General features: G+C 55.4%; 1 protein-coding gene across 3 annotated transcripts in view; it reads left to right on the forward strand.

Annotated features, from left to right (window-relative positions):
• The window catches only part of KIAA1614 (KIAA1614 ortholog), a 48,261-nt gene extending 25,660 nt beyond the window's left edge, over positions 1-22,601 (forward strand). For 2 of the 3 annotated variants that reach the window (XM_013064238.2, XM_045074308.1), the window contains exons 5-10: positions 6,316-7,856; positions 9,609-9,765; positions 11,181-11,439; positions 16,382-16,509; positions 17,153-17,337; positions 21,411-22,601. In XM_013064238.2, the coding sequence (XP_012919692.2) occupies positions 6,316-7,856; positions 9,609-9,765; positions 11,181-11,439; positions 16,382-16,509; positions 17,153-17,337; positions 21,411-21,604 (2,464 nt within the window). In that variant the 3' untranslated portion in view covers positions 21,605-22,601. Of the gene's footprint in view, positions 1-6,315; positions 7,857-9,608; positions 9,766-11,180; positions 11,440-16,381; positions 16,510-17,152; positions 17,338-19,213; positions 19,543-21,410 lie in introns of those variants that run through there. The other variant, XM_045074309.1, reaches the window with a different exon arrangement.
• Positions 22,602-26,268: the final 3,667 nt, after the last annotated feature.

The raw sequence follows: 26,268 nt of genomic DNA on the forward strand, positions 1-26,268 counted from the left end.
TAGTCTCTCAGCACACCTTGACTGGGTGTCGAGGGAGGTGGAGGGAGTGGCTTGAAGGCCAGAGAGCTCCGTGGAAGCGCGTCGTGGAAGTCAAGTTGAACAGTGTGGAGGAAATCTCCAGGATCTGACGTAGGTAGAGAGCATGACCACACGTGCATCTTGGTAAAGCTATTCTGGCTCCGATCCAGGGGCCCCGGGGCAGTGAGCGCGCTGTGCTGTGGTCCTGGTGAGATGGGACCGGGAGGAGGCTGCAGAGACAAGGCATTGCCAAGAGCCAGAAGCAGGCAGGTTTACTGAGGCAGCAGAGAAGGGAGACATGTTGAGACTCTGGAACCAGACCAGTGGGTTCATACCGGCTTATGCCATTAGGGAAGCCTCCGTGCCTCAGTTTTGTCATCTGCACAGTGGGAATTGTTACAACGCCCATCCTACGGGGTTGTTGTGAGGGTTACATGAAGTCCCACGTGTCAGGTGTTTAGAACTGAGCCCCGTGCAGAGTGGGGACTGTGTGGGTTAGTGACCCGTAGCCCGTGAGTTAACTGGACATGGGAAGTGTGAGGCAGGGAAGCATCCCGGGTGAAGCCCAGGGTCTGACTGGGTATCTGGAGGTTTGGTGGTGCCTCAGCCTGGGGGTGAAGTCTAGCTGCAGGGTCAGGCTTTGGAGGGGGCTGCCCGTGAACCTCGCCCTGGACTTGCCTATCGGGCAGTTGGATACGAGATCCGTAGAGGAGGAGAGAGGTCAGAATGGCCTAATTGGACATTACCCTGCTTTCACGATGTTAGGGTCGTGGGTGGGGGTGAGCCAACTGGACATGAACAAGTTCAAGGACATTCAGACCATCACTTCACCTAGGTGACCACTCCTTGGGTGACCTTGATCCTGTCATCGCGCCGTTCCGTGTGCTATGCCCCTCCAGGAACCGTTGACACATGGAGTTCACACACCCGAGCCAGTGCATCTGGGTGGGCCTGACCCGGAGCTGCCAGCCCGTGCCACACCGGGCCAGCCCCAAAGCAGGACGTCTGCACTGTTGACAAAGCCTGTGATGGGCACGCTGGCTGTGCTGGTTTCCATCACATGGTACTAGCGGGAGCGGGGATTCTCCGTGGAACTGGACCATATGCTCTCTGATGGGGAGCGCTGAGCCCGCTCATGGAAGGTCATGGCTCCGCTGAGGTGACTCCAGCATGTGCAGAGGGCTGAGGCCTGCCTCTGGGTTCAGTGTCACGGTGACACCTAGGAGGGGCTCCAGAGATCCTAACCCGGCAAGCAAGCTCCCCTTTTATTTCTGCGTCTGTGCCTTGTCTCACTCAGTGTGCTTGGAGGACACTAGCTGGGAATGGGCATGGCTTCTTGGGAGCATCCAAACTCTTCTCCTCTGCATGTATGTGGCACCCAGAGCCATAGAGTTTCACAGAGCCCTCCGTTCCACTTTCTATAGATCCTTGGGCTGGGTTTTGTAGCCACAAAACAGTCAAGAGGATGATTTGCAAAGCAGACGTGACTGTATGGCGGTCCTGTTGGACACCTTCTGTTCCCCAGATCCCCCAAGCAGCTCATAACAATCCCAGTCACTGACCTTAAAGTACGTTCCCTTTCATCAGGCTGTCCCCTGGCTATCGAAATGCTATGGAAATGCAAGGTGACCCACTTTAACAGCTGCCGTGTCCAGAAAAGAATTACTTCGACTTGGCAGCACTGGTGAATCCTCAGAGGGGGTAGCTGAAAAATCAACGCCAGATGGCTCGCTGCAGATGCTTCTAAAGGTTATGCTTGTCAGATCACCCTGGAGAGCCATGCTGAGTTCACATGGAGATGCCACACAGGCCCCAGGCCTGAGTCAGACGCACCAGCACCCCCGTACCCTCCCCCGCCCTCGGCCCAGAGGCATCCCTCCTTCCAAAGAGCAGTTCAGTGAAAGATGGATGGGAGAGAGGGGGCAGTCTCCAGAAAGCCTTCTCTGTCCTAGGTCTGGCTGGAGGTGGCTGGGGCAGGCCCAAACAGACAGGCTTTTCCCGCAGGTGAAGAGGTGGCAGTAGCTGCCTTTTCTGGAAGCAAATCAGTGTAGAAACCCAGTAGCTCCTGGAAACACAGACTTTTGCCATTTGGGGCACAGGCACACTGAGGTTGCTATTCCTAATACCAGGAGGGCAGAACATGCCAGAAAGATGCAGGGTCCGGGAGGCGGGTGCACCACGAGAGCTCTTGTCCTGTGTCAGGTCGTGGCTCTGTTAAGACTCTGGAGCATGTGTGGGTTGCATGGATCGTGTGGTTGGAAACGCACAGTTATAGGAAGTGAGCCTCCAGAAAGGGCTTCTGCTCGCCTCTTGTTCCAGGGGGATGGGGATGGGATGTGGATTCTCTGGCCAGAGCCTTCCCTTCCCGGCAAGAGGGCTCTGGAGAGCTGACCCAGAAACCCCCACATGGACAGCGACCCCTCAGATCCTGAGCAGTGGAAGAGACACAGGTGCAAGGTGGGGTCTTCAAGGGCCAGCGCTCGGGGCTCCAGGGGATTCACAGGCACCAACAGAGAACGGTCCCCAGCTCAGGGATCCCAGGAACCTCCCTGGCCATGCGGAGACAGGCAGGGAGACCCTGAACCACCCAGGGGGCGATCCTAGCGAAGAACTTCACATCTCAGCTGCGAACCCCTCTCTGAAAGCAGACCCACATTATGACTTTTGGGGGTCCCAAGGCATTCTGGCCTTGTCTGCCTTCCTCCATAATAAAAGTTAAAAGTTACAGTTTACGACCATGCTGATTTAAAGGTATCCCATATTAGAATGTTTTCTTAGACTTTAAAGACTGTTTTCTTCTGATTTGAAAAGAAATTGAAACATTTTCATGGGTCCCTGGAAGTATCGTGGCCCGTAGGCGTTGCGACTGCTGTGCACAGTGGGTAGATAGGGCCCGGCTGAGTGTGAGCTCCAGACAACAGAAGGACTGATAGCTCTGCAGAATTCCTCCAAGCAGAGCTTTTAAGCACAGGTTCCACTCAGGCCTCAAAGCAGGCAGACCCACGTGCTTGACAGTAGTTTAAAAAAAAAAAAAATTTCCTCCTGGAGCAGTGCTCATTGAAAGAAGATACTGGAGTCAGGATTAGCAGCCAGTGTGCAGGCCCCCAAGACCCAGTGCATCCCCGGGCAGGGAAATATTTAGCCAACACCTAGTCGCCGCCTCCAGGGAGGCCCCTGTGCTTGCCCTGTGGCACTTGAAGCTGCATGATTTAGGAAGTGTTCGCCCCCCACCCCCCTTAGTGTGGCAGGCAGGACCCTGGCTGTCACTTTCCTTTGCCCGCTCAGCATTCCCAGTTAGGTGACCAGCAGGCCTGAGGGATCGGAGGCCTAGGCTCCAAGGTTTGAGCCTGTACTCTGCCTGACGAGGCCCGGGTGAGGGAGGGCCCTAAGCTCCCAGCCGTAGCTGGCTCCCGTGGAGCTTTGCAGAGACTCAGTCTTGAGCAATGTCTCTCTGACCTCACAGCCCACCCCTGATTCCCAATGATGGTAGCCTTTATACACCGTATTGGACACCCTCAGCCATCCAGACCATTCCAACCCATCAGGACTGGGAGGTCAGCCAGTGGCTTTGCTGTCAAGACACAGAGGCAGGGGTAGATAGGGCTGGCCAGTGATACCCCCAGGGCACCAGTCACGTGCACGTGAGCCACAGAGGCAATGCCATTTATTCAGACAGAAAGGACAGCCGGGACGGACAGCCTGCCCAGTCCAGTGGATGCTGTGTCTGTGTCCGGGCCGCTGTCCCCACTGGCTGGCCTGCTTTAACAGTAACCATTAAGCATGTATGGTTTCTTCCTGCTGCTGTCTGAACTCCTTTCCTTTTAATTGTGTATCGGAGTTGTCCTTCTGTTGGGTAGCCGTAAGCTTGGTGAAGGAGAAACTCACGTTAAGGCAGCCTTTTGGAAAGCATTGGCATCCTTCTTCCAGAGTCACTGGAGCATCGAGTTCGGGGAAGGATTAGTAAATCCACTAATCGCCCACAGACATTTCATTATAATAAGTTGCTGGCGTCTCCAGGCAGCTTGAGCCAGTTGTGCTCTGTACACAATGCTACTGGAGAAGAGTCTACTTCTCTGTTGGGAGAGGTGGGGGAAGGGGGGGCCAGAGGAAGGTAACATTAGGGAAGGCTTCGGAGACACTTTGAGGACTAAAAACAGTAACATAACACATGTAGTCCATGACTACACCAGTATAGATGATTGCATATGTGGGCACATTTCTAAGCAATTGGAAAGAGGTAGCAGGTCTCCAAAATGCAGGCTCCTGTCTCCAGGCAGGAATAGACCACCAGCTCAGTCAGGGTCTAGTTCTATTTTTGTGGCCCTGTCTGAGGGAGAAAACATACCCACGGCTTGCCTTTGCAGCCGCTCAGGTGCCCGTCAGCCTGGGAGCTGGTCCTGTGTGGCCTCTCCTTTCTAGGAATGAGGTCGGACCATGTGGTCACGGAAGAGCCTTCCAGCACTAACATCTTGGGAGTCTGTGATGACACATGAGTGGGGCCAGTGGTGCAGGTGTTCAGAGGAGGAGATACAATCACGGTGCGTTAGGTTTCTTCAGAGGAAAAACCAACAGGGGTGTGTGTGTGTGTGTGTGTGTGTGTGCACGCATGTATGTGATTGTGAGAGAGAGAGAGAGAGAGAGAGAGTGTGTGTGTGTGTGTGTGTGTGTATAGAGAGAGAGAGGGACTGAGATTTATTTTAAGAAATTGACTCATGTGATCATAGAGGCATGATAAGTCCAAAATCTGCAGGGTAGGCTGGCAGGCTTCAGACTCAGGGCAGAGTAGCAACTCCAATCTAAAGGCATTTAGTCTATTGGCAGAATTCCTTCTTGCTCCAGAAAGATCCGTATCTGTGCTGTTCAGGCCTCCAGTGGGTTGAATGAGGTCAGCCACATCGTGGATGGTAATCAACCTTATTCAAAGTCTGCCCACCTAAATTTAACCTTACCCAAAAAATGTCTCCACAAAAACATCCAGAAGACCGTTTTACCAAGTAGCTGGGCACCGTGGTACCCATCAAGTAGATGCACAAAAGTAACCACACACGTGGGATGTCGATGCAGCAGGTAACATGTAACAGATAGGATTCTGATGCAGGCAGGTTAAGAAAAAAGACCCCCCCCCCAAAAAATACCCAGGAAATAGGGCAAGCAGGCTGCATGAGGGGGATGAGGTAGGAAGCCTGGGGGGCCCTTTAGAGTGGTTGGTGGGGGGGCAGAGCTGGGGAGGAAAACATTGCAGAAGGTGGAGGCCTGGTGTTTTTACCACAAAGACTGGGAGCTGAATCTTGTACCCCCTTGGGGGACAGTGTGACAAGGCTGTGCTCCAGAAGGACCAGCAGACAGGAGGCAAGGAGTCTGGGTAAAAGGCAGGAGTCCAGTGGGAGTGATAGAGAAGTGATAAATGAGAAAGATGGTGTGAATGTCAAACACTGAGCAGTGCATTGACAGGGACGCCACTGCAGGGGAAAGGAGGGGGACATTTAGTCTTTCCTTAGGCAGCCTTTGATAGAAAATGCCTGGAAACTCAAGTTCCTGGCTCCGGGGGGGGGGGGGGGCCCTGGTGTGAGATTTATGTACTGTTTTCTTGAGCGGAGCAGGACTTGACCACCAGCACAGTGTCTCCCGGAGCAAAGGCCAGTGACAGGATGACTCTTCCTAGCACAATCCTGTCCTCACAGCTTTTCAGAGTGTGGGGAAGGGGCTGAGGAGGGCAGGTAGGTGGGTGCTGGAACAGACGATGCAGAGCCCAAGGAGAAACATTGGTAGCATTCTGTCCAAATTTTGTCTGAGCAAGATGGTTAGGAACCCTGAATGGGCATCCGTGGGAGCAAGAATGCTTAGAAACCCTGACTTCAGGTCACCACATGCTCTGTGGAGACTTAAAATTCACTTTCCCATTAAACCTTTATCGCAAATACAGCATTGGGAGAGTTCATCCCTACCCAATGCCCATGAATGACAGGCTCGCCTCCTAAGTGCATGCACACACGCACGCGCACACACGCACGCACACCCCACTACGAGGATTTTGCTGTCATCCTTCTGTACATCCCCTGTTCCTATATAACGTTTCATCTTGAATCAGGCTGTGCCAGGCTACAGAAGGAAAGCCAAAAGTAAAGAAGCGCCTATCGATTTTGCGCAGTGCTGGGTCTCAGAATCGGGATGGGCTTGGAAGTTACTCGGAACCCACGTGGGGTAACTTTGGAATTGCGGTTATCACAGAGCTGTCCCCCGGGGTACCTTCCTCCGGGTCTCCTGCCTGTGACCTGTCTCCCCCTGTCTCCCCACCAGAGACGACCGGAGAAGCCCAGCCCCGGACGCGAGGATGCCCTTTGCCTGCAGAGACACGCCGCAGAACGGGAACACGAGCGACTCCTCCAGCGGGGAGTCCAGCAGCGGGCAGTGGCCGAAGCGGGGCGCCTCCCCGTCCCGCGTGCGCTTCGAGGACGAGTCAGCCCGCGACGCCGAGTCCCGCTACCTGGAGCGGCTGCGGCAGCGCCCAGCGCGGGGTGGCGCGGGGCACTCGGCGGCGCAGGGCCCGCTGCGCTCCAAGCCCGAGCTCGCCCACTACGTCCGCGGGGGCTTCGCGCGCACCGACGCCGGCGAGGGCGCGCTCTGCCGGCTCGTGGGGCGGCTGGAGCAGAGGGGCTTCCCTGTGCCGCCCGCGCGGGGCAGCGACAGGAAGTGCCAGGCCTGCGGCAGCTGCCTCGACGACAGGCGCCCCGGCGCGGACCCCAGGGCCCTCCGGGAGCGCGAGGGGGCGGGTGGCGGGCCGGGGGTGCGGGCGGAGCCCCTCAGCGCTCGGGGCCCGAGCCCCCCCTTCAGGCCCCTCCCTGCCGAACCGGGGGGCCACACCGAGTGGATCCGGGAAACGCACATCGGAGACGTGGTGTGTCCCGGGGAGGCGGACTCGGCGCTGGACAGCACGGACACCTCCGACAGCTGCAGGACCGACAGCGAGGAGGCTGGGACCTCGCAGCCCAGCAGGGCTCGGGGCCCGGCCCGCAGCAACAGCCCCCGTCCGCGGAGCTCCAGGCCCCGAGGAGGCCCCAGGTGGTTCCGGAAGGTCGGATTGGAGCTGCCAGGGAGCCCTCAGGCGCCTCACTACCTGCCGGTGGTTGAGCACATGGAGGGCGTCGCGGAGGTGACAGAAGGCAGAGGACACCTGCCCGAGGGGACTAGGTTTCCCAGAGAAGATGCTTGCGCCAAGCCGCCTACCCTGGAATCCAAAAAAGCTTCTCTGGGCTCCCAGCAGCTGCCTGGACCAGGGCTGGGAAACCACTGGGTCCACGCTGTGGATTCCCGGGCTCTGAGCAGGACAGCCTATCTCCTGACCCCTTCCACGAAGCTGGGGTCCTCGGTGCCAGGCAGACAAGCCCTGGATGGAGGAAGCCATGAGTCTCTCCAGACCGTCTCTGCTTCCTCCCTGCAACAGAGTCCCGCAGAGCCCTCTGCCCTGCACCAGGCCCAGAAGCCGACTTCCTTCTCCACCGAAGGCTGGGTACCAACCCCTCCATCTTCAAGGAAAACCACTTCACCTGTGTCTTGCAGGAAGGCAGCCCTGGCTAGGCCCCGCAGGCAGAGAGAGCCTGTGGACCCGCCTCTGCCTCCTCCGAGAAGTGGAGTTCCCAGGACCTGTGAGCTCTCCCCTGCCCAGACCCAGCCCTGCAGCCCTCCAGTCAGGCATCCTCTGCTGGCCCTGTCCACCAACAACTGCAACAACAGCACGCCTCTGAGGCTGCAGGAGTCCCCTGGAGGGGCTGGCCTCGAGGGCAAGGTAGAGGAGGGCCCCTGCAGCCAGGAGCTGCCCCCAGAGAACAGCAGCAGCCACGGTAAGCAGAGACCCCAGGCCAGGTGCTCTGAGCCCTTCCTTACCTTACATCTGACTCGATGGCATAGCTGTGCATACTCCTGGCAGCCTCTTGGAGCCCTTCAGAGCAGTGGCAGGTGTTTCCAGAACGTGCGGGGTCTGTGGGTTGGCTATAAGACTCGACATCAGCCTGGACACAAATTAGCCACCTCCTGGGTGGGTAGGGGGAGGCAGAAGTCAGGGAGGCGGGGGTGATTCCCTCTGACTGCGGGGGACCCTGAGGTGTGTACAGAAGCAGCAAACTCTGGCTCCTGGAGGCCTGGACTTTAAGGGAGTTTTACTACTAACAGAGCAGGAATGATGGAACAGCTCTAGGTTTACTGTTTGCTTAGAGCAATCGGTGCCTACAATCACATGGTTGAGGCGCTTTCCTTCAACATCTTCATTTCATTCATTCCCTCATTCATTCGTTCAGCACTGATGGAGCACCTGTTACATGCCAGGCATCGTAGCAGGCACTGTGGGGAGTACATAAGTGAACGAATTCAGCAGGAGTCCTGCCCTCGAGACCTTCTGTGGCCAGGCAGACATGCCGTCTAGTCACACAGCGGTCAGTAGGCAAAGCCCTCCCAGACCCGCAGCCCTCCTGGACAGGATCCTGGGTTTCAGCAGGAAGGGCTACAAAGGGGTGAGGGACATCACCACCGCCTTTGGAAGATGTCCTCATATTGTGGACCAATCCTGGGCATCACTGGTCATGGGTTCTGATCCCTGGTGCTGTGATCTGAGGGGAGCAACTCGGCCGTTTCACTCTTAGGCAGAGATAACAGATCTGCCCCCCACAGCCTTGCCTTCTCATGTCCAGAACTGTGACAGCCCTGGGGTTGGGGTGGCTTGGGAGGGATCCAGGGCCTGGAAACACAGTGGAAGAGGACAGAGAGCTGGTAGACCGGGCTGACATTACTGAAGATGTGACGGCCAAGTGCCCTCCCCCGGGGGTGCTCGCCACCACCTCTGCTGCACATGGGGACACAGACATTTTCCCTCTCCTTCCCCTGCTGACGGGAGCCTGTAGAAGGCAGGCACTCCCCTGAGCTGCCTGTTGCCCACCCCCTTCTAAGGTCTGGTTTCTTTGGTGGGGCGGGCTCTAGGCCAGTTGCTGGCTGCCCCCAGCCACTTCCTGAGAGGCTCTTGTCCTACAGCCGCTGGCCTTTCTGGAAAGCTTGGCCTTCTCCAGCTCGGACTCCTCCTCTCATTAGCCAGGAGGTCTTGGCCAGGCCACGCTAGCCCTCCATGCTCCAGGCTCTTCCTCTGTAACCTGGGGTCCTAGGAGAGCCTGTCTCCTGGGAACCCATGACGTCATCTCTGTAGAGGGTTTAATTCATTGCCGAGCACCTCAGACATGCTCCAGAAAGGTGCCTGTCATTACAGCTGTTAGACCTCCTAGCCAACAAGACTGTGGTTTGCGTCCCAGGAATGCAGAAGTTCCCCATTCCCAACCATGTCTCTTGTTATAGGAAGGGCATGACTTTTCACCAGCAGCCCCCTCATTGTACAGACATTTATTCATCACCAGCTGTGTGCCAGTTGCGGTGCTGGGGGTGGGCTACCATAGCAGTAAACAGCCCCTCATTCCTGTCCTGCTGTGTGGGGGGCTCTCCACTGCCTCTGCTTCTCTCCTGGGGCTCCCGCCTCTCTTGTTGGGCATGTCCCCTCCCATGACCGTGACCTGCGGGGACGGCTCAGCGACACGGGAGGGCTGTGGTCGTTGCAGGAGGAGTGCAGGGCTTTCCCGACCCCGCAGCTGCTGGCACAGTCAGCTCCGTGAGCATCACCCTCTCCCTGGCCTCGGAGGAGCCAGAGTCCAGCCAGGAGCCAGAGGGAGGTCTGCAGAGGCCAGAGATGAGTCCTGGAGGGCAGGTGCCATCCCGGTGAGTGACGGGAGCAAGGGCCTTGACTGTGGGACGTGGGGGGCTGGGTGGAGAAAGAGACCCCCGCTCCGTGGCATGACTGGCCTCACTACTCCGAAATCCTTAGAGGCTTCCTAGACTTCTTCTGGGCATGGCACCGTAAGACTCCTCTCCCCGCCACTCTGAGTGTGTTGCACACGCTTGCTCCTACCCTAGGCCTCAAGCTCCTGGTACTGTGGTCGGCACACTTGAACAGACAGTCCCGACCCTCGGGGTGCTCCCCAGGCAGGGTGGCCAGAGAGCCACTCGTTTCTGACTCAGGGCTGGGAAACAAGCCTGGCATTCACCTTTCTATTCATTCTCTCCTTCCACGCGGAGGGGCTGAGTCCTCGCCCCGAGTCCTCAGTCTCAGTGAGCCAGTGCTGTGGCCATGACGTTCTTTCCTGCACTACACCACATTCCTGGTGACACGGAGAGCCAGGGCCCCATCTCTGGCGCCTTGTGCTCTCCAGAACCCCAGCCCCTACACTCGCTTTCCCCCGACTTCTCCACGAGGCCGAGAGGCCCCTGACTGAACCGCTTCCCCAGGCCTTCTTCTGGCAAACTCCCCATCCACACAGTGCTCGCTCCCACTCGCCTCCTACTGGCCTCTCTGAGCCCCTGGCATGGCCCTCCAGTTCCTTTCCCGGTCTGGGCTGCATGACTTCTTTCTGACAGCTCCAGCAGCTCCAGTGGCTCTTGCCTTCATGGTCGCTCCTACATTCCTTTTAGGCACAGCAGCCATTAAATAATGTCATTTTTCCTGCTGAAAACCCCCAGTGGTTTTTTCTCTGCCCCTTACCTTGGCTTCCGTGCTTGGTGGAATCCAGCCCACCTACCTGCCTTGCGGGCTCCGACCCGGTGCTAGTGGCCTACATGGGGCCTCTTCCTGCCTGGGAGCTGTGGCCTCCCCCTGCCCCGGGTTCTCGCCTGCGGCCTCGGCAGGACGGCTCCTCCTTACCGTTCGGCTCCCAGCCCGATGCCATCTTCTCAGAAAGAGCTGGCCACCCTCTCTCTCGGCTTGGCATTTCTCGATACTTGCTGTGGGTTTTTCTCCTTCATTTACTAGTCTGAGAGTAAGGACTTTGTCTGTGCCGTGTCACATACCCCTGTTGTTTCTAGAAAGCACAGAGGCTCTGAAGAAATGCTGAATGAATGGATGGAATGAATGGGTGGGTGAACCCGTAGTTGGGGGTGAAGCACAGGGTCTTGCCTGAGCTCTTGTCTGGAAAAGCTGCCCAAGCAGAGCATCCTGCGGATGTCCTCTCAGGCTTTCTGTAGCCACCTGTCACGTTGTCCACAAGGCTGTCCATCCTGGGGCCCGCAGGACCCCAAGGGACGGTCCGCCCTCCCCCCAGCCACCTGCCGCCCGCTTCACGTCCAACCTTGCATTGCAGAGCATCCCCGGGGGTGAGCGCGCGACCTGGGCCGCGCTCTGCCGCCCCTTCTGACAGGAGCAAGAAAAGCAGCACCAGCCTGGTCTCCACCCTGGGGCTGAAAAAGCTCTTCCAGGCCCTCGGCCACGGCGCCAGGCCCAAGCTGGGCAAGGCCCGCAGCCATAGTGTGGAGCAGCTTCAGCCCCCTGCGCCGGGCCCGGTGCCCCACACCAGCACCCCCAGAGTGAAGAAGGCCCCGTCGTTACAGTCCCTGCATCTGGTGAGTCTGAAGGGTCCAGCCAAGGGCTGAGTGGCATCGGTGCCACTGGAATGGAAGGTGACATGATGGGAAGGGCTGAGGATGCCCCCAGAAGAGCCCAGGTGGAGAAAGGGAAGCTACTGGCCTCCACACACTTGATCCACGAGACCCAGCTCCCCGCAGGGGTAGACAGCACCCCGCGATTCCGTTCTTCCACAGATGGGCTCATCCTAAGCTTCTCTTCCACAGATAGGTTCATCCTAAGCTTCTCTTCCTCCCTTTGTCTCTCCCTCAACTCTGCCACCTCTGCCAAGTCCTAGAGTCTACTGCCTGATCATTCTGGAACCTTCTTCATGACCGCAGTGACTCTGTTAGTCTGCCCAGCTCACCTCACACCCAGACTAGCGCGAGAGCCTCCCCACTGGCATCCCTGTGGAGTCTTTCTCCACCTGGTTTCCACAGTGGTCCTTCTGATACACAGATCTAGTTATCTACCCCCTTGCCGAACATCCGCCATTGGCCCCTTAACACCGGCGGGGTAGAGTTCAGATCACCTGACATGGCCAGAGGGCTTCTGTGATCTGCTTTCATCTCTCATCACTCGCCTCCTAACGTCCTGTCCTCTCTGATATCCTTGACCTTGCTGTTCTGTCATTAGGCCACACACTGTCTGACTTTGAACCTTCACTTGAAATGTTTCTCACACCTTCTCTCCCTGCTAATGTCTGTGTTCATCTGGCAACTTTTCAGAAATTGCCTCCTCCATGAAGGGGCTTCCAATCCTTTCTTGGGCTGAGCTGGGAGGGGGTGGGGGCTGAGGGCTCTGCTCTATGTTCCCATCCTATCCTGTGCTTCTCTCTTTCAGGGAACTTGCCATGTAGTATTTTAATGGGTTTTTGTCTGCCTCCCCTCACTGGAGTGTGAATTCTTTGAGGAAACACCCCTTGATCTTTATATTCCTGATACAGGTTCCCCTCATGTCCAAAATTAGAGAGTTCCTACGAAAATGTCCACAAGCCAAAATGGTATAAATTGAAGAAGCAGTCACTGTTAATTAATATGGAAATTTTTTTAACACTCTCAGACCCCCAGAATAACCTCCCTCTGGCTTTTCTGAAACCCCAGGACACCCCTGGCTAGCGGATGCACACATAAACCAAGCTGGAGCCCAGACACTCACAGATGCAGTGGTGTGGTGGCTTGATGTGAAAACACTGACAATTGCTGTATCTTCTTATTGGATTGTCCCCTTAATGATTATATCTTTGTCTCTTGTTACAGTCTTTGTTTTAAAGTATATTTTGTCCAGTATAGGTATGGCTACCCCGGCTTTCTTTTCATATCTTCTTACATAACAAATGTTTCTCCATCCTCTCACTTTCAACCTGCATGTGTCCTTAGGTCTGACATGAATCTCTTATAGGCAGCAGGTCTTGCTTTTTTCTCCATCCCAGAAGCTTGTGTCTTTTGATTGGAGCATTTAGTCCATTTATAGTCAAAGTAATTATTGATACACATGTACTTATTGCCATTGTGTTACTTGTTTTATGGTTGTTTTTGTAGTTCTTTTCTGTTCCTTTCCTCTCTTGCTCTTTTCTCTCACAGTTCGTTGGCTTTCTTTAGTGATACACTTGGATTCCTTTCTCTTTGTGTTTTTTTTTTTTTTTTTTTTTTTTTCATTATCTATGACTGGCTCGTGATTTGTGGTTAGTGTTGAGTTTATCAATTACATCTTCTGCATATAACAGTCTACATTAAGTTGATGGTCACTTCAGACCAAACCCATTCTTTACTCCTCTCCTCCCCACCTCCCCACTCCACATTTTAAGTATATGGTGTCTTACTTTACCTTTTTTTTTTTTTTTTAACTTTGTGAATCCTTTGACTCATTTTTATAGATGTACTTGACTTTACTGCCTTTGGGCTTCATAATTTTCTTATTCCTGTTTCTGGTCTTTCCTTTCCACTCAAAAAGTTCCCTTCAATATTTCTTGTATGGCTGGCTTAGTGGTCATGAAGTCCTTTAACTTTTGGCTCGGAAGCTCTTTATCTCTCCTATTCTGAATGACAGCCTTGCTGGATAGAGTACTCTTGGCTGCAGGTTTTCTTCCTTTGGATGTATCATGCCCCTCCCTTATGGCCTACAAAGTTTTTGCTGAAAAATAAGCTGATGGCCTTATGGGGTTTCCCTTGTATGTAACTGTTCTCTTTTGCTGCTTTTAAAATTCTCTTTATCACTAGTTTTTACCTTTTTAGTTACTATATATCTTAGTGTGGACTTCCTTGGGTTGATTTTGTTCAGGGCTCATTATGCCTCCTGGCTCTGGATCTCTGTTTCCTTCCCCAGATTCAGAAAGTTTTCTGCCCCTTTTCTCTCTCTTTTCCTTCTGGGATCCCTATAACAAGAACATTTTTATGCTTGATGATGTCACTGAGTTCCCTAAGTCATTTTCATTTCTTCTTGCTATTTTTCTTTCTGCTTTGCAGCTTGATTGCTGTCCAATACTCTATCTCCAGGTGACTGATCCATTTTTCTGCTTCCTCTAGTCTACAAGTTATTCCATCTAGTATATTATTTTTCATTTTAGTTATTGAGTTCTTTATCTCTGATTAGTTCTTTTTTATGCTTTCTATCTCTTTGGTAAGGGTCTCACTGGGGCCCTCCACTCTTTTCTCAAGTCCAGTGAACATCTTTATGACCATTATTTATATTATTATTATTATTACAGAGAGGGAGAGAAAGGGGGCAGGAGGGACAGAGGGAGAGGGAGAGAGAAATCCAAAGTAGGCTCCATGCCCAAAGTGGAGCCTGACACGGGGCTTGATTTCACAACCTGGAGATCATGACCTGAGCTGAAATCAAGAGTCTGATGCTTAACCAACTGAGCCACCCAGGTGCCCCTGACCATTACTTTAAATTCTCTGTCAGGCACATTGCTTATCCCTGTTTCATTTAGCTCTCTTGCTCTGATTTTGTCCTGTTCTTTCATTTGGGACATATTCCTCTGTCTTCTCATTTTGTCTAACTCTGTGTCTGTTTCTATGTGTTAGGGAAATCAGCTATGTCTCCTGCTCTTGAAAGTAGTGGCCTTATGAGCAAGAGCTCCTGCCATGCCCTATAGGGCAGTGTGCTCTGTTCCCCAGAACCTGGCGTTTGAGTGGTGTCCCCTGTGTGTGTTGCACGTGCCCAGCTGTTGTGCCCTCAGTCTAGTCATCTGCAGTGGCTCTCTTTGCCATTTATGGGCAATGTTTGGTCCCTGTGGTGTTAATGGGCCACTGTTGGGCTGTCTTAGACTTGACTCAAACCAGGAGTTTGCCAGAGATGCAGTAGTGTTGAACTACAGGACATTTTCTCTGTGTTGCTCCCCGAGAAGTTTTTGTAGGTAGGCAGGGCCTGCAGTCAGACCGGATGTCTGCCCCCAGCCTGCCACTGGGACCACAGTCTCAGACCGATGTGCATGGTTATCATTCCCTCTCTCCAGGGCAGGAATCACTGTTGGGGCTTCTTTGCGCACTATCAGGCTGTGGCACCACTTTGAATGGGCTCTGGCCAAGGGCATATTGGAGGGGCCACGTGCACAAGAGAATGAGGGTATGGGCCATGCTGTTAGCAAGTTAGGTGATAAGTGTTGGTGCTGTACTTGTTCTCCGAGTTATCCATGTGTCTAGGCTGAGGGGCAGGGGAGGGAAATGGTGCCTACCAGCAACTTTGTTCCTAGAAAAGTCTCCCAAAGATCCCTGCCCTTCCAGCACAGGCTCTATTAGTAAACAAATCTCCCTCCCATATATCCCAGTTGTTTTTCATACTGCTGCTTCTCTCTGCTGTATTTCAATGGGACTTTTTGCTGTGCCATCTCTTTAAGTGCAGGGATTCAGTTTCCAATCATCTTTCCAGGTCTCCCAGAGCCAAGGCCACTGATTTTTAAAGTTCCGGTGTTAAGCCCCACTGATTTTAAGAACTCCTGAAATGAAGCCTCTCTGGTTTTCTTTGTCTTTTTTAAAATTTCTTTTCTTTTCTTTTTTTTGTTTAAAAGACTTTATTTATTTATTTGTCAGATAGAGAGACAGTGAGAGAGCACACAAAGCAAGGGGAATGGCAGGCAGAGGGAGAAGCAGACTGCCAGCCAAGCAGGGAGTCTGATGCAGGACTGAATCCCAGGACCCTGGGATTATAACCTGAGACAAAGGCAGAGGCTTAACTGACTGAGCCACCCAGGCATTCCAGGCCTCTCTGGTTTTCAAAGCCAGATGTTATGCGGGTTCATCTTCCATGTCAGGTTCCTCACGCCTGGTATGCCTGGCATGAGGGTTTGGTCCTCTTCTCTCTCTGCACCCAGAGTCTCTCCCTCCCTCCGATGGTCCTGCAGGTCCAGTTAGCTCCCAGTTTCTGCCCCTCCTACCCTCTTCAGTGTGGACTCTTCTCTATGTTCAGGTGCAGAGAGTCTGTTCTGCCAGTCTTTTGGTTGTTTTATGGGTTACTTACACTGATATGCATGTTATCTAATTGTATCCATGGGATGAGGTGAGCTTAGGATTGTTGTATTCAGCCATCTTTCCTGGAAATCCTCAGATAAAAAATTTTTAATGTAAACAATCATAAAAGTGATACTAAAGAATCACAAAATCACAAAAACTCTAAAGCCATGTTTATTATTCTTCAATTAATTTGCTTTCACTCTTATTTCTTAATGAGAAAATTAGATTTTCTTTATAAATGAAATTATTAGTATCCTAGCACTAAGATTTTTGGCCAAAATTAAAATTGACCTTCAGATCACCTGTATAGACCTATCTGCTTGAGTAAATTATGGTGATTCCAGATGGGCACTTTGAAGTAGTAACAAAAGCTTGTATCCCCACTTTCATAAAAAGCCCTTGACTGAGTTCACGGTTGGGGTCAGGTCTCTGCCAACCCCTGGCCCCTTGTCTTTTCTTACCTGCAATATTGGACTCTTACCACCAGGTGTCGCCGTCCCACCAACATCGGAAAGCTGCCTCCTTTCAGAACCTCCATTCTCTGCTGAGTGGCAAGGGAGACCGGTCCAGCCTCTACATGGTAGGGGAGTCAGGGGACCACAGTGCAGCTGGCCGGTAAGAGTGGGCAAGTGGCATGGGGGGTAGACCCAGAGCGTCATCAGTAGAGGGGTAAGCTTAACTCGGTCCTTCATCAGGTGCCATGGGAGTCTTGGAGCCCACACCTCAGAGACTTGCCCTGTGCACCTGAGCTCTGAGAAGTTGTAGAGTTGGTAGAATGGGGGGAGTTGGAAGGTTTGATTCCTCCATCCCTCTGCTGTCTGATGACATGCTAAAATTAGAATGTTCAGAGAGCTTCCTGAACCAGGAATATCTGATTAGAGATCCAGAGACAGGGTCCCCAAAGAGGCACCTGACTTGTGTCCCTGTCTAGAGGACTCCCACCCCCGCCCCCGACAGGACCCTCTGGGGTAGCTGCTCTTCCCTGCGGCTCCATGGCGTCACCTCAAGTGGCCTGTTCCCTCCTGGAAAAGTTCTATAACATTATAGCTTTTGTTAGACTCTCAGAGAGGTCTGTGTACCACAAAGATCTAAAATTGTGTGGAGGAGGTGGGAAGAGGGGAAGTAGGGGGCCTGGGGTTTGCAGTGGGCTTTGCAAAGCCTCAGAGAGAAGAGGTGTCTGTCATTTTTAAGGAAGGGAGTGATTGGGCCCCAGGGCCCAGCCCTCTCTGCACTCACTGTGTCTCTGGTCCCCTGGCAGAGTAGCCAAGGCCTCACCCCGGCGTGCCCTCAGTGTGGAGGACGTGAGCACCCCCAGCCAGACGCGCATGGTGGGCCGCGTGGTAGAGGTGTTCCCAGATGGCACAACCCAGCTGCAGCTACAACGCTCCCCAGAGGGCTCTTTTGGCTTCTGCGTGGCCTCCGGGGATGGGCGCCGCGACACAGGTATGGCCCCTCCCCTCCTCTGGGCTCCACATCCGTGGGGCCTTAGCAAACCACTTTTGGCTGTGGGCATTTCCAGAATGTGGCTGAGACACAGAGCTCCAGACTCAGACAGCCTCATAACCAAAGAGCTGCAATTCTCCCTTCAGGGGCTCTTCGGGAAGAGTCAGGTGCGGGGCTGCTGGGGTGGGTAGGGAGGGCGAGACGGACTTTGCTGCCCTTGTACTGTGTGCTGACCTCCTGAAACCAGAACCTTGAAGGCTTCTTGCTGGAGCGCCCAAGGGAGACGATGCTTGCTGGGTCTCGGGAGCCCTTTGATGTGGCTGATGTGTGTAATGGCTCTCTTCCTCCTGCGGCTGAGTGTGTCGGGGCATGTGGAGCGTGCCTGCCTGGCTGGGCATCTGAGCCCCTCCCGCAGCGCTGGCCCCAGAGGGCAACGCGCTCAGGGATCCTGCCCTGGCCACGCTCTGCTGAGTGATCGCCTAGGTCAAAGTCATGTCACCGGGAAAAAAAAAATCTGCCTGCTGCCAGGTTTGCACACTGCAGCGAGTTCTTACCTCTGTTCCATCCTTCATTGTTTCAACAAGTTTGCACTGAGCTCCGACCAGGTGTTCTAGATACAGGGTAGGGCAGGAGCGGTTTTTTTGAGGACGGTTTGTCCTCAAAAGCCCACGTTCCAGGGAGGGAGGCAGCTGTACCTACAAAAAAGTATACACGTTTATATATGCTCCAAATGAGGTGCCAGTTAGCAGAGAGTTCGAAGACACAAATCCAGGCAAAGCGGGGTAAGGGCTGGCGAGCGGGTGGGGCAGCCCGTCCCAGCGGAGGATGCTGGAGCAGACCCGGGGGAGGGAGGAGCGGGTTGTGTGCCCGGGTTGTGTGCCCGCAGAGCTGATCTGCACGGAGCAGCAAGGGGGAGAGAGGCTGAGCCTGGGAGGGCGTTGCCCGCCCTCCCCCGCCCCCCCCGCCCCCCCCCACCGCACTGAGCTGGAAGGCGATGGGACTTGGAGCCCCACCAACGTGCTCTGATTTGTGCCTGGAACCGTGTCGCTGCCCCACGGCCGGACCTTGAACAGATGCTAGTGAGCCAAAGGTGGACCAGAGAGACCCTTTGTAAAGATCCTGTGGTGGAAAGACTTGACGGTGGGGGTTGGGGCTGGGGAGGCGGTGGGGATGTGGGAAGGGCTGGACTTGAAGGCGGTGTGACTCAGTTTGCTGATGGATCTTACCTGAGCATGGGAGGAAGAGGATGAGCTCCCCCCACGCTGGACCTCAGGGCGGGTACGGCGTCTGTCCTCACAGGCAGATGGCATTTGTGAAGCTGGGCTGGTCTTCCCAAAGCGCTAGCAGGCTGGTAGGCACCCCGCCTCCCCTTTCCTCAGTGAGGGGCGGCAGGCCTTCCAGAGGGGCAGAGAGGTAGGTGACATGGCACGGTTTGTCCTCCAGAGCCTCTGCTTTGCTGTGTGGCCCACGCAGGTTACTTACCTTCTCTGAGCCTCAGTTCTCTCGTCTCTAAGCTGAAGATATGCTCAGACCTGCCTGGAAGAGTCAGGAGCTTCCCGTGAGGGCCCTGGGACAGTGCCTGGCACTTCTCTTCCCTTCCCTCTTCACGAAGAGCATTTGTATTTGGGAAGCAGAACTCTGCCAGGGACTTCCATGATCTGCCCCGTCTGTCCGTGTGAGGTCACACACACCCGGGCAGGATGCTCTGCCCTTTAGCGTCCCCCAGAGTCCTGCTGGGCCGCATTGCAGGCGGTCACAGAGTTGATGTCTGCTGGGCAAGGGTCTCTGGTGACCAGGGCTCCTTGGGCTCTGCCCTGGCCCACCCCCTAGGGCACCCCTCACCTGGGTTGGTACGAGCTCTTCCCTGCCCTCCCAGGTGGTGCCCTGCTCCTGCTGCTGCTGTTGGCCTTTGGACATCTCTCAGAGACCCCCAGGCACGCGGGACGTGACTGGTGCTGGTGCCTGCAGGCCACAGACTGTCCTCTGACAGCCAGGGGTCGCTTCTGCTGGGCCTCAGGGGGGCCGTGAGCTGGGGCCGGTCTGCATTCCTCGCCAGAACATCAAGGTGCTGGGGTTAACTTGCTGGCTGTCACACCGGAGAGCCCGTGAGAACAGCAGGCTTGGCCTGCTTCTGAGTGCCACACAGAGATCAGACGTGCCTAACACAGGCCATTTCCAGCAAACAATAAATACCTACGACAGCCATTCTCCGTCCTATTTTTGTCATGACGTTCTGTGCTGAAGCCTCCCCCGGGGTCTCCCCAGAATGACTGGCACGACATGTCCAGCCCTGGCTACGTGCTTTTGGAGTTTCTCCTGGCTCCCCACATGCACCTCCTGCTTACAGCGGCCATTTCTGTAGGCCCACCCCTCCCCCTCCTGACCGGCCCTCTCTCTGTGCCCAACATGCAGACGGGACAAGTAAGCAGTTAGAGCCTCCGGAAGGAAGGGGACAGAGAGAGGCCGGGGGTTGAGAGAAAGGCCTTGAGCCCCTGAGATGGTCGGCATCCCTCATCAGGAGGGAGGCAGCCTAGCGGCCAAGGCTCGGCTTGGCTGAGAAGCCCCCGCGCTGGGAGAGTTCCACAAGTCAGACCCGGGACAGGCTGTGTCAGAGGCTGCTTTGGCTGGACTCTGAGCGACTGACCTTCAGGCGCCTTGAGGGAGAGTTCAGTGCTCCCAGACCCCCATTTCAGAGGGTGGCTCTGCAAGGCTTGCTGGAAGCTGGGCCGAACCAAGCTCGTGTGGGGCCAGTGGCGGAGGTGGGGGAGAGTAGAGGCAGGACATCCCACTACGGTTCAAGTGTTTTAAATGCCCTCAGGCCGGAGACGGAGCCACCAGAGGAGAGGCCCCTGCAGGCCCTTTCTAAGGAAGCGGATTCTAGGATGCAGAAGTAGAGTGGAGTGTGCGGCCCGGGCTGGGGAGCTGCGAGGTCATCTCAGGCAGCGCTGAGTGACCCCCCTGAATTCTGCACATCGTCCACAGCCTGGCCTTGTGCGCTCAGATCACCCGTGTTCACTCAGTGTGTGAGGGGGTGCGGGCTGGTGCCCAGCTTTCCCCGGAAGACTCTTCGCTCTCTTAACTGAAGGGGAGTCTGGAAGGTTTTCAGAGGAAGTTGAGGTGAGAGGGGTCCCTCAGCAGGACTGGCCTGCACTGTGCACCCAGGAGAGTCCCGGGGAGCTCAGGCTCACCAGCCTCAAGGCCCCACAGAGTCTGCTCCTCTGGTGTGGGCTCCCCGAGTCGGACCTAGGGAAAGGGGAAGAAGTGGGTTCTGCCTAGACTCACTCTGCACCCAAGAGACCCGGGGACGGTCACACAGGCCAGGCAGGGCCTTCCGAGGGGCAGTGTGGGGGACAAGATGTGTGTGAATAAGGGACAAATGAGCCAGCATGGTTTTTTTTAAATAGGGTGTGGAATTTCTATGTTTCCTGGGCTTTTGCCCGGATGCTTCCAAATCCCAGAGAGGAATCACTCTGAGGAAAACTGAGGCCAAGGCTGGTCCTAACAGGAATACGAAGCAAACCAGGTTTGGGTTGACCTCAGCCACGTTCCTCACTCCAGTGATACCTTCCCACGGCCCCACCTACCTGGAGGCAGCAACTGGATGGTATTTGTGAATCCCAACCAGTGGCAGGCGTGAAGTTGGTCTTTTTCTTAACTTTTAAACATCAGTTTCCTTCCTAGTCTACAATCAAAGCTCACCTCAGGAAAATGTAAGATTACCTCATTCACACTGGGGTATACACAAATAACAGCTTAGAGCATTATTAGCTGAAAGTGTTCTTTCATTAAAGCCTTATTTGTGCAGCTTTTTAAAAGAGAAAAAAGAAATGTTACCCTCAGGTATCATTTCACACTGTATCTATGTAGAAAGCCAGTTGTGGTTGTGAGGTAGACTAATGAGGTGTGTACCTGTCTGTGTGTGTGTGCGCACGCGCGTGTACACGCATGGAGCAGTGCGCTGTATGAGCACCTGCACCCCCCACCGCCGCCTGGGACAACGCCCACCTGGTCAGGGTCCCACAGAGCTGCCTCTTTGGATTTCATGTGCTCAGTTGTTCTGTTTTCCTTTGCAGGGTTCTACGTGCAGGAGATGGCTGATGCGAGCATGGCCAAGCTGTACTCGGGGCTGCTGGGGGTAGGGGATGAGATCCTCGAGGTGAATGGGGCCAAGGTTGCAGGGCTGGGCTTGGCTCACATTAAGGAGCTCCTGGCCCACGCAGAGAGCTTGTCAGTCCGTGTGCTGAGGCAGAGACCTTTCCCTCGGTGACCCAGGGCTGCTCTTGGCCTGTCACCCCCTCGGCTGCCCTGACCTGCCCCGGGAAGGATGGCTGAAAATGCACTGCATGAAGCTGCTTCAGGGACAGGAAACAGGTCATGGTGGTGTGTAGCCCCTGGGCTGTGGTGGGGCCGCTGGGGTGGAGCACCTTCAGGGGAGGGCGGGATGGTGCGTTCTGTTTAAGGATGTTAATTGATGCTGAACTGGGGACAGAAAACATGGCTCTCCTTCCGAACCGGGAGTGGTGTCAGTGTCCTTCTGTACCTTTGTTGGCAGGAGGAGGAGAGAGACTCAGGGGTACTTGTCTCCTCACCCCCAAATCTCATCCCACTCCCGAGCAGGGACTCCCCCAGCCTCTACACTCCAGAACCAAAGAAAGTGCTTGGCCCTATTGGCCGTGAACCTGCCTTTAAAATCTCAAGTTCTCCATGTCCCATTTGACACTTTGCTCTTTTTCCAGAAATGGGTGAAGTGTCCTAATGTAATAGCCTTATAGCCATTGGCCATATATTCTAAACCCAAAATTGGAACATGTGGTCTGGCATGAGAGCTTATCTGGTAGCCAGAATATTAAGAATCTCTGGGAAATTTCTGTGATATATAAAGTTAAGGGGGAAGAAATGAACCAGAGATTAAGGTCAAGGAAGGGCAGCTGTGGCCAGTAGGTCTGGCCAGCCAGCCGCTCCCCCACAGCCCCCTGCCCTCTGCCTCTGCCCAGGGCGGGCGCTGGCGAGCAGGGCCTGCCTGTTCTCTGGTGGAGTGTGGACACCAGCTGCAGCTGGTGCCAGGCTGTCCCCAGCCACATGCGCTCTGCCCAGATTCCCTGGTGGCCTCTGTGGGTGGGCCGGCAGGGAATGCAATGACAGGGTTCCGGCAGGGGGATGGGCTCTCCACCTGGATGCTTCCCAGCTCTCAGCCCAAAGGGTTGGGACTCTCTGGGAGTAGATGACTGTGTGTCAGTCTTAAATTATTAAAAAGCAAAGCTGAAGCTTCTCTTGCTCTGAGTCTCTCAGTTCTGGCCTGGATGCTCACTTGACCTTGAATGGCCTAGAATAGGGGTCTGGGGTGGGGGAAGAGGGAGGGAGAAGGTGGGCACAGCCGTGAGCTGTGTTGGGCTTGCCAGAGGGGAAGGCCGGCATTGTTCCCTGGGGTTGGGGTGACAGTCAAGGTAGATGCAGAAGCTTCCAGAGACAGCCCTTCGGCTGGGAGAGGAGCCTTGGGCAAGGTACATTTCTGAGCAGAAGACGAAATGGAGCTAGGGGCTTTGGGTAGGTGATACTGGGGGGTGGGGGGCAGGGATTGCAGAGGGCAGCTTCAGGGCTGTTGGTAAAACACACAGCCTTTGCTAAAATGAGTGTCATAGTGGCTCTCAGTGGGCAAGGTCACTGAAAGGCACTTGTGGCCTGAGGGAAAGGTGATGACGGAGGAGGCGGACAAGCCTGTATAGTGTGCTGTGAGAGATCTCGCTGCAGGCCTAACCTGCAAGAGCCAGTTAAAACCCCTCTTTACTGCCCCCTGGAGGCTAGGGGTTGAGGCGTGCTCCCAGGGCCCCTCCACACTATAGAATGGGGAGACTGAGCCACCTGGGGGGAGGAGGCGAGGCAGGTGTGTGGGAAGAATGGGGAGGCTCCAGCAGGGGAGCAGGGGAGCCAGCAGACAGGGGCACGGTGTGAAGAGGGTGCTGGGACAGCTCAGAGAGCAACCTGGCCCCCAAAACTTGGAAATGGCCCCATGTCAGAAACTACAGTCATGGGGAAACACTGGCAGCTCCTGTACCCCAATTTCTGGCCTGGAGGTCATGAAGTTTCAGGTTGAATTAAAGCTTCTAGGGACAAAGGCACTTCTCTTTTTTCTGCACGGTGATCGCAGACAGCATGCCCTTCTGGCTCCAACTGGGAAGAAAGGGAAGAAGGGAGCTCCAGCTGGGTCGAGGCCCTGGAAGGTCTCTAAGGAATCCTGAGCCGCTGCTCCTCTATTACTTCCTGGGGACAGGGCCAGGCTCTCAACACATCCTACTCAGTTCTTAAAAAACAGACCTGCCAGATATGCTCTGTGTCCTCGTCCTTTACACAGATGGAGATCCTTACACAATGACGGGACATTCCGACCTGGGATCTCTGACGCAGGCCCACTCCTCCCGCTGCTACCCCTCCCACACACACCCCTACTCTGGGAAAGCCTTGAAGAGAGGAGTAGACACTCTGGACCGTGTGGGAAGTAGATGTGCACTTCTTGACTAAAGTAGTGCCAGGGGCCCTGAACTGTGTGGGTGGGAGGGCACTTGGATTCCTCCGGACCCCTGTCTGACGGTCCCCATCTGCTCTGCCTGGGGAGCTGCTCGCCAGGTCAGCCTCTGTCACCCACACAAGCATCAGAATGTTCCTTCTTGGAACCAAGTGCATTAACTAGGCGCCAGGCCCTAGGACAGCAGTTGTTCAGGATGATGAGAAAACAGCCTCCAGTGGCCGCCGTCTAGGGTAGATGCAAGCGCTAGGCCTGGTGTGGGCGGCTGAGCAGGTGAGGCTGGTCCCTGACGCAGCCTGGGGTGTTCAGCCACCGTGGGGAAGAGAGGCTTACCCAGGAAGGGCACCTATGCAGTGTTTTATAACAGGAGTAGGAACTTACAGGGAGGATGAGGGAAAGGGCACAAAACAGACAGCACGTGCAAAGGAGTGGTCTTTTCCTGTGTCTGACTTATGTTCCTGCTGCCGGCAGGTGACTGGTAATCTGTGTCCGGAGCTCGCTCCCCAGGAGGCAGCAGACGCTGGGACTATGCAGAACAGAAAGAGGCCCCAACTTCGGCCTCACACATGACAACATCCTTAGGGTGACGTGGGGGTGGGGAGCAAGGGGAGAAGCCGAAGCCGCGGGGTGCGCTGGCCTGGGAGGAAAGCGCCGTCCTGGGCCGGCCGGCTCCCGCTGTGGCCTGTCACAGCGTTTCCTCTGGGCGCCTGTCCCGGTGGCCAAGGGGCCCGCGGGGGACGAGTGCACATCTCGCAGGGCACGGCCTGCGCCAGGAGCCCTGGGAGCGAGGACAGAACCTGGTCGCTGGCGAGCGACCAGGAGGCCACTGTGCGTGGGCAACCGCTCCGCTTCCTCCCGGCCAGGTTTCTCTGCTCGGAGGTGCGTGTGACCTCCAAGCCCTGCGGGTCGCGACAGTTCGCAGGCGGTCGGCGCTCCGTCCGGGAGCCCTCCCTGCCACCCGGCCGCCCGGGAGGTGTCGCCCTTGCCCGCCTCCCGGCCTCTCTCGCGCGGCCGCTCTTCCGCCGTGGTCTCTGGTCCCCGCGCTGTCCCTCCTGGCCTCGGCGGGGGTCCGGGCGGGAGACAGGGCTCCGTGCACAGTGCCCCGCCTGGCGCAGGCTCGCTTAGAGCCGCATGGTGACTGCAGCTGGAAGTTTGCCAGAGGCTGGGGGCGTCTGTGTGTCTGTGTGTGTGTGTGTGTGTGTGTTGGGGGGGTTACCCGCCCCCTGCCATCAACACACACAGGACACCTTATTGGGCACCGGAGGCCAGGTAGAGGCTGGTTCCCCCTTCGCCCTCGAGGGACGCAGGGCTGGAGGGGGTGGGGGAGGAGGGCGGAGGGCCCAGAGGACCCACCTGACCGCGCTTGGCTGGAGCTGGCCAGCGGAATGGGATGGGAAACCAGGTAACTCAGGTCCCGCAAGCTTGGCAGGGTCGCTGGAAGGGAGGGAGTAGGAATGGTGACTGGTGTGTGCAGTGTCCCCAGTCTCAGGCTGGACAGAGAAACCGCAGGCAAGGCTCCATTTTGGGAAGTCAAGGTTAATTCAAGGGCCTGCAGTCTCTACACCATCTCCCAGCCTGCTCTGTCTGCTCGACAAATACTCCAGAGCTCTGTTGGGGACTTCAGGATTCAATTCTGAATCCTTCCAGCAGCTCTCCGAGGGAGGGAATACTTCTCTCTGGGTTACAAACTAGGGGCCTGAGATCCAGGTTAAATTACTTACCCAAGCTCACACGGCAAACTAATGGATGTTGGATTTGAACCCAGGCCTCTGCGACTCCCATCCGTCATGCATCCTCCCTCCTGGGACCCTGTGGGGCTCACGTTATCCGGAGGCCCTGCAGCACCCCTCCTGGCCCTCACAGACGGCCCTGGCACCTGGCTGGGCCCACCCCATTGCTGACCTTCACCAGGGCCGGGCTGAGGGGTTCGCTTCCGCTTTTCTTCAGGGAACTGGCATTGGCGCACCCACCTTTCCGCAGGGGAACAGATCGCTTTTCAGAACAGTGTTTCTGGATGCAGGTGTAACCCACTCATGGGTCACAAAATTGGTCGAGACCAACATTTAAAAGAACATCAGTGCTTTGCACAAACAAGTGTAGGTTTTGTTTGGGAACTGCCTCTGCCAGGGATGGGGGTGTCTTGAGTTGTAATTTAAAGGGTCCTTAAGACCCTGCTCCAGAGGACTCCAGAAACATGCCCTCAGGGCTAAGCCTGGGGAGGCTGCCTCTGCTCTCTGATACTCCAACCTCTTTGGGGGGCAGGCTGCCTCAAGAGGCTGCAGAAACTTTCCTGGACTGAGTGTGCCTGGCCCCCAGGGGAAGAGGCATCCTTGATCCTACATTCTCGTCGCCAAGAGGCCCGTGTCCCAGAAGCACAGTATGATGATGTGACTGGACTTCCTGCTCCTCCA

This window comes from Mustela putorius, unplaced genomic scaffold, assembly GCF_011764305.1.
Source record: "Mustela putorius furo isolate JIRA1106 unplaced genomic scaffold, ASM1176430v1.1 tig00537335_pilon_pilon_pilon, whole genome shotgun sequence".
NCBI classification, from domain to species: domain Eukaryota; kingdom Metazoa; phylum Chordata; class Mammalia; order Carnivora; family Mustelidae; genus Mustela; species Mustela putorius.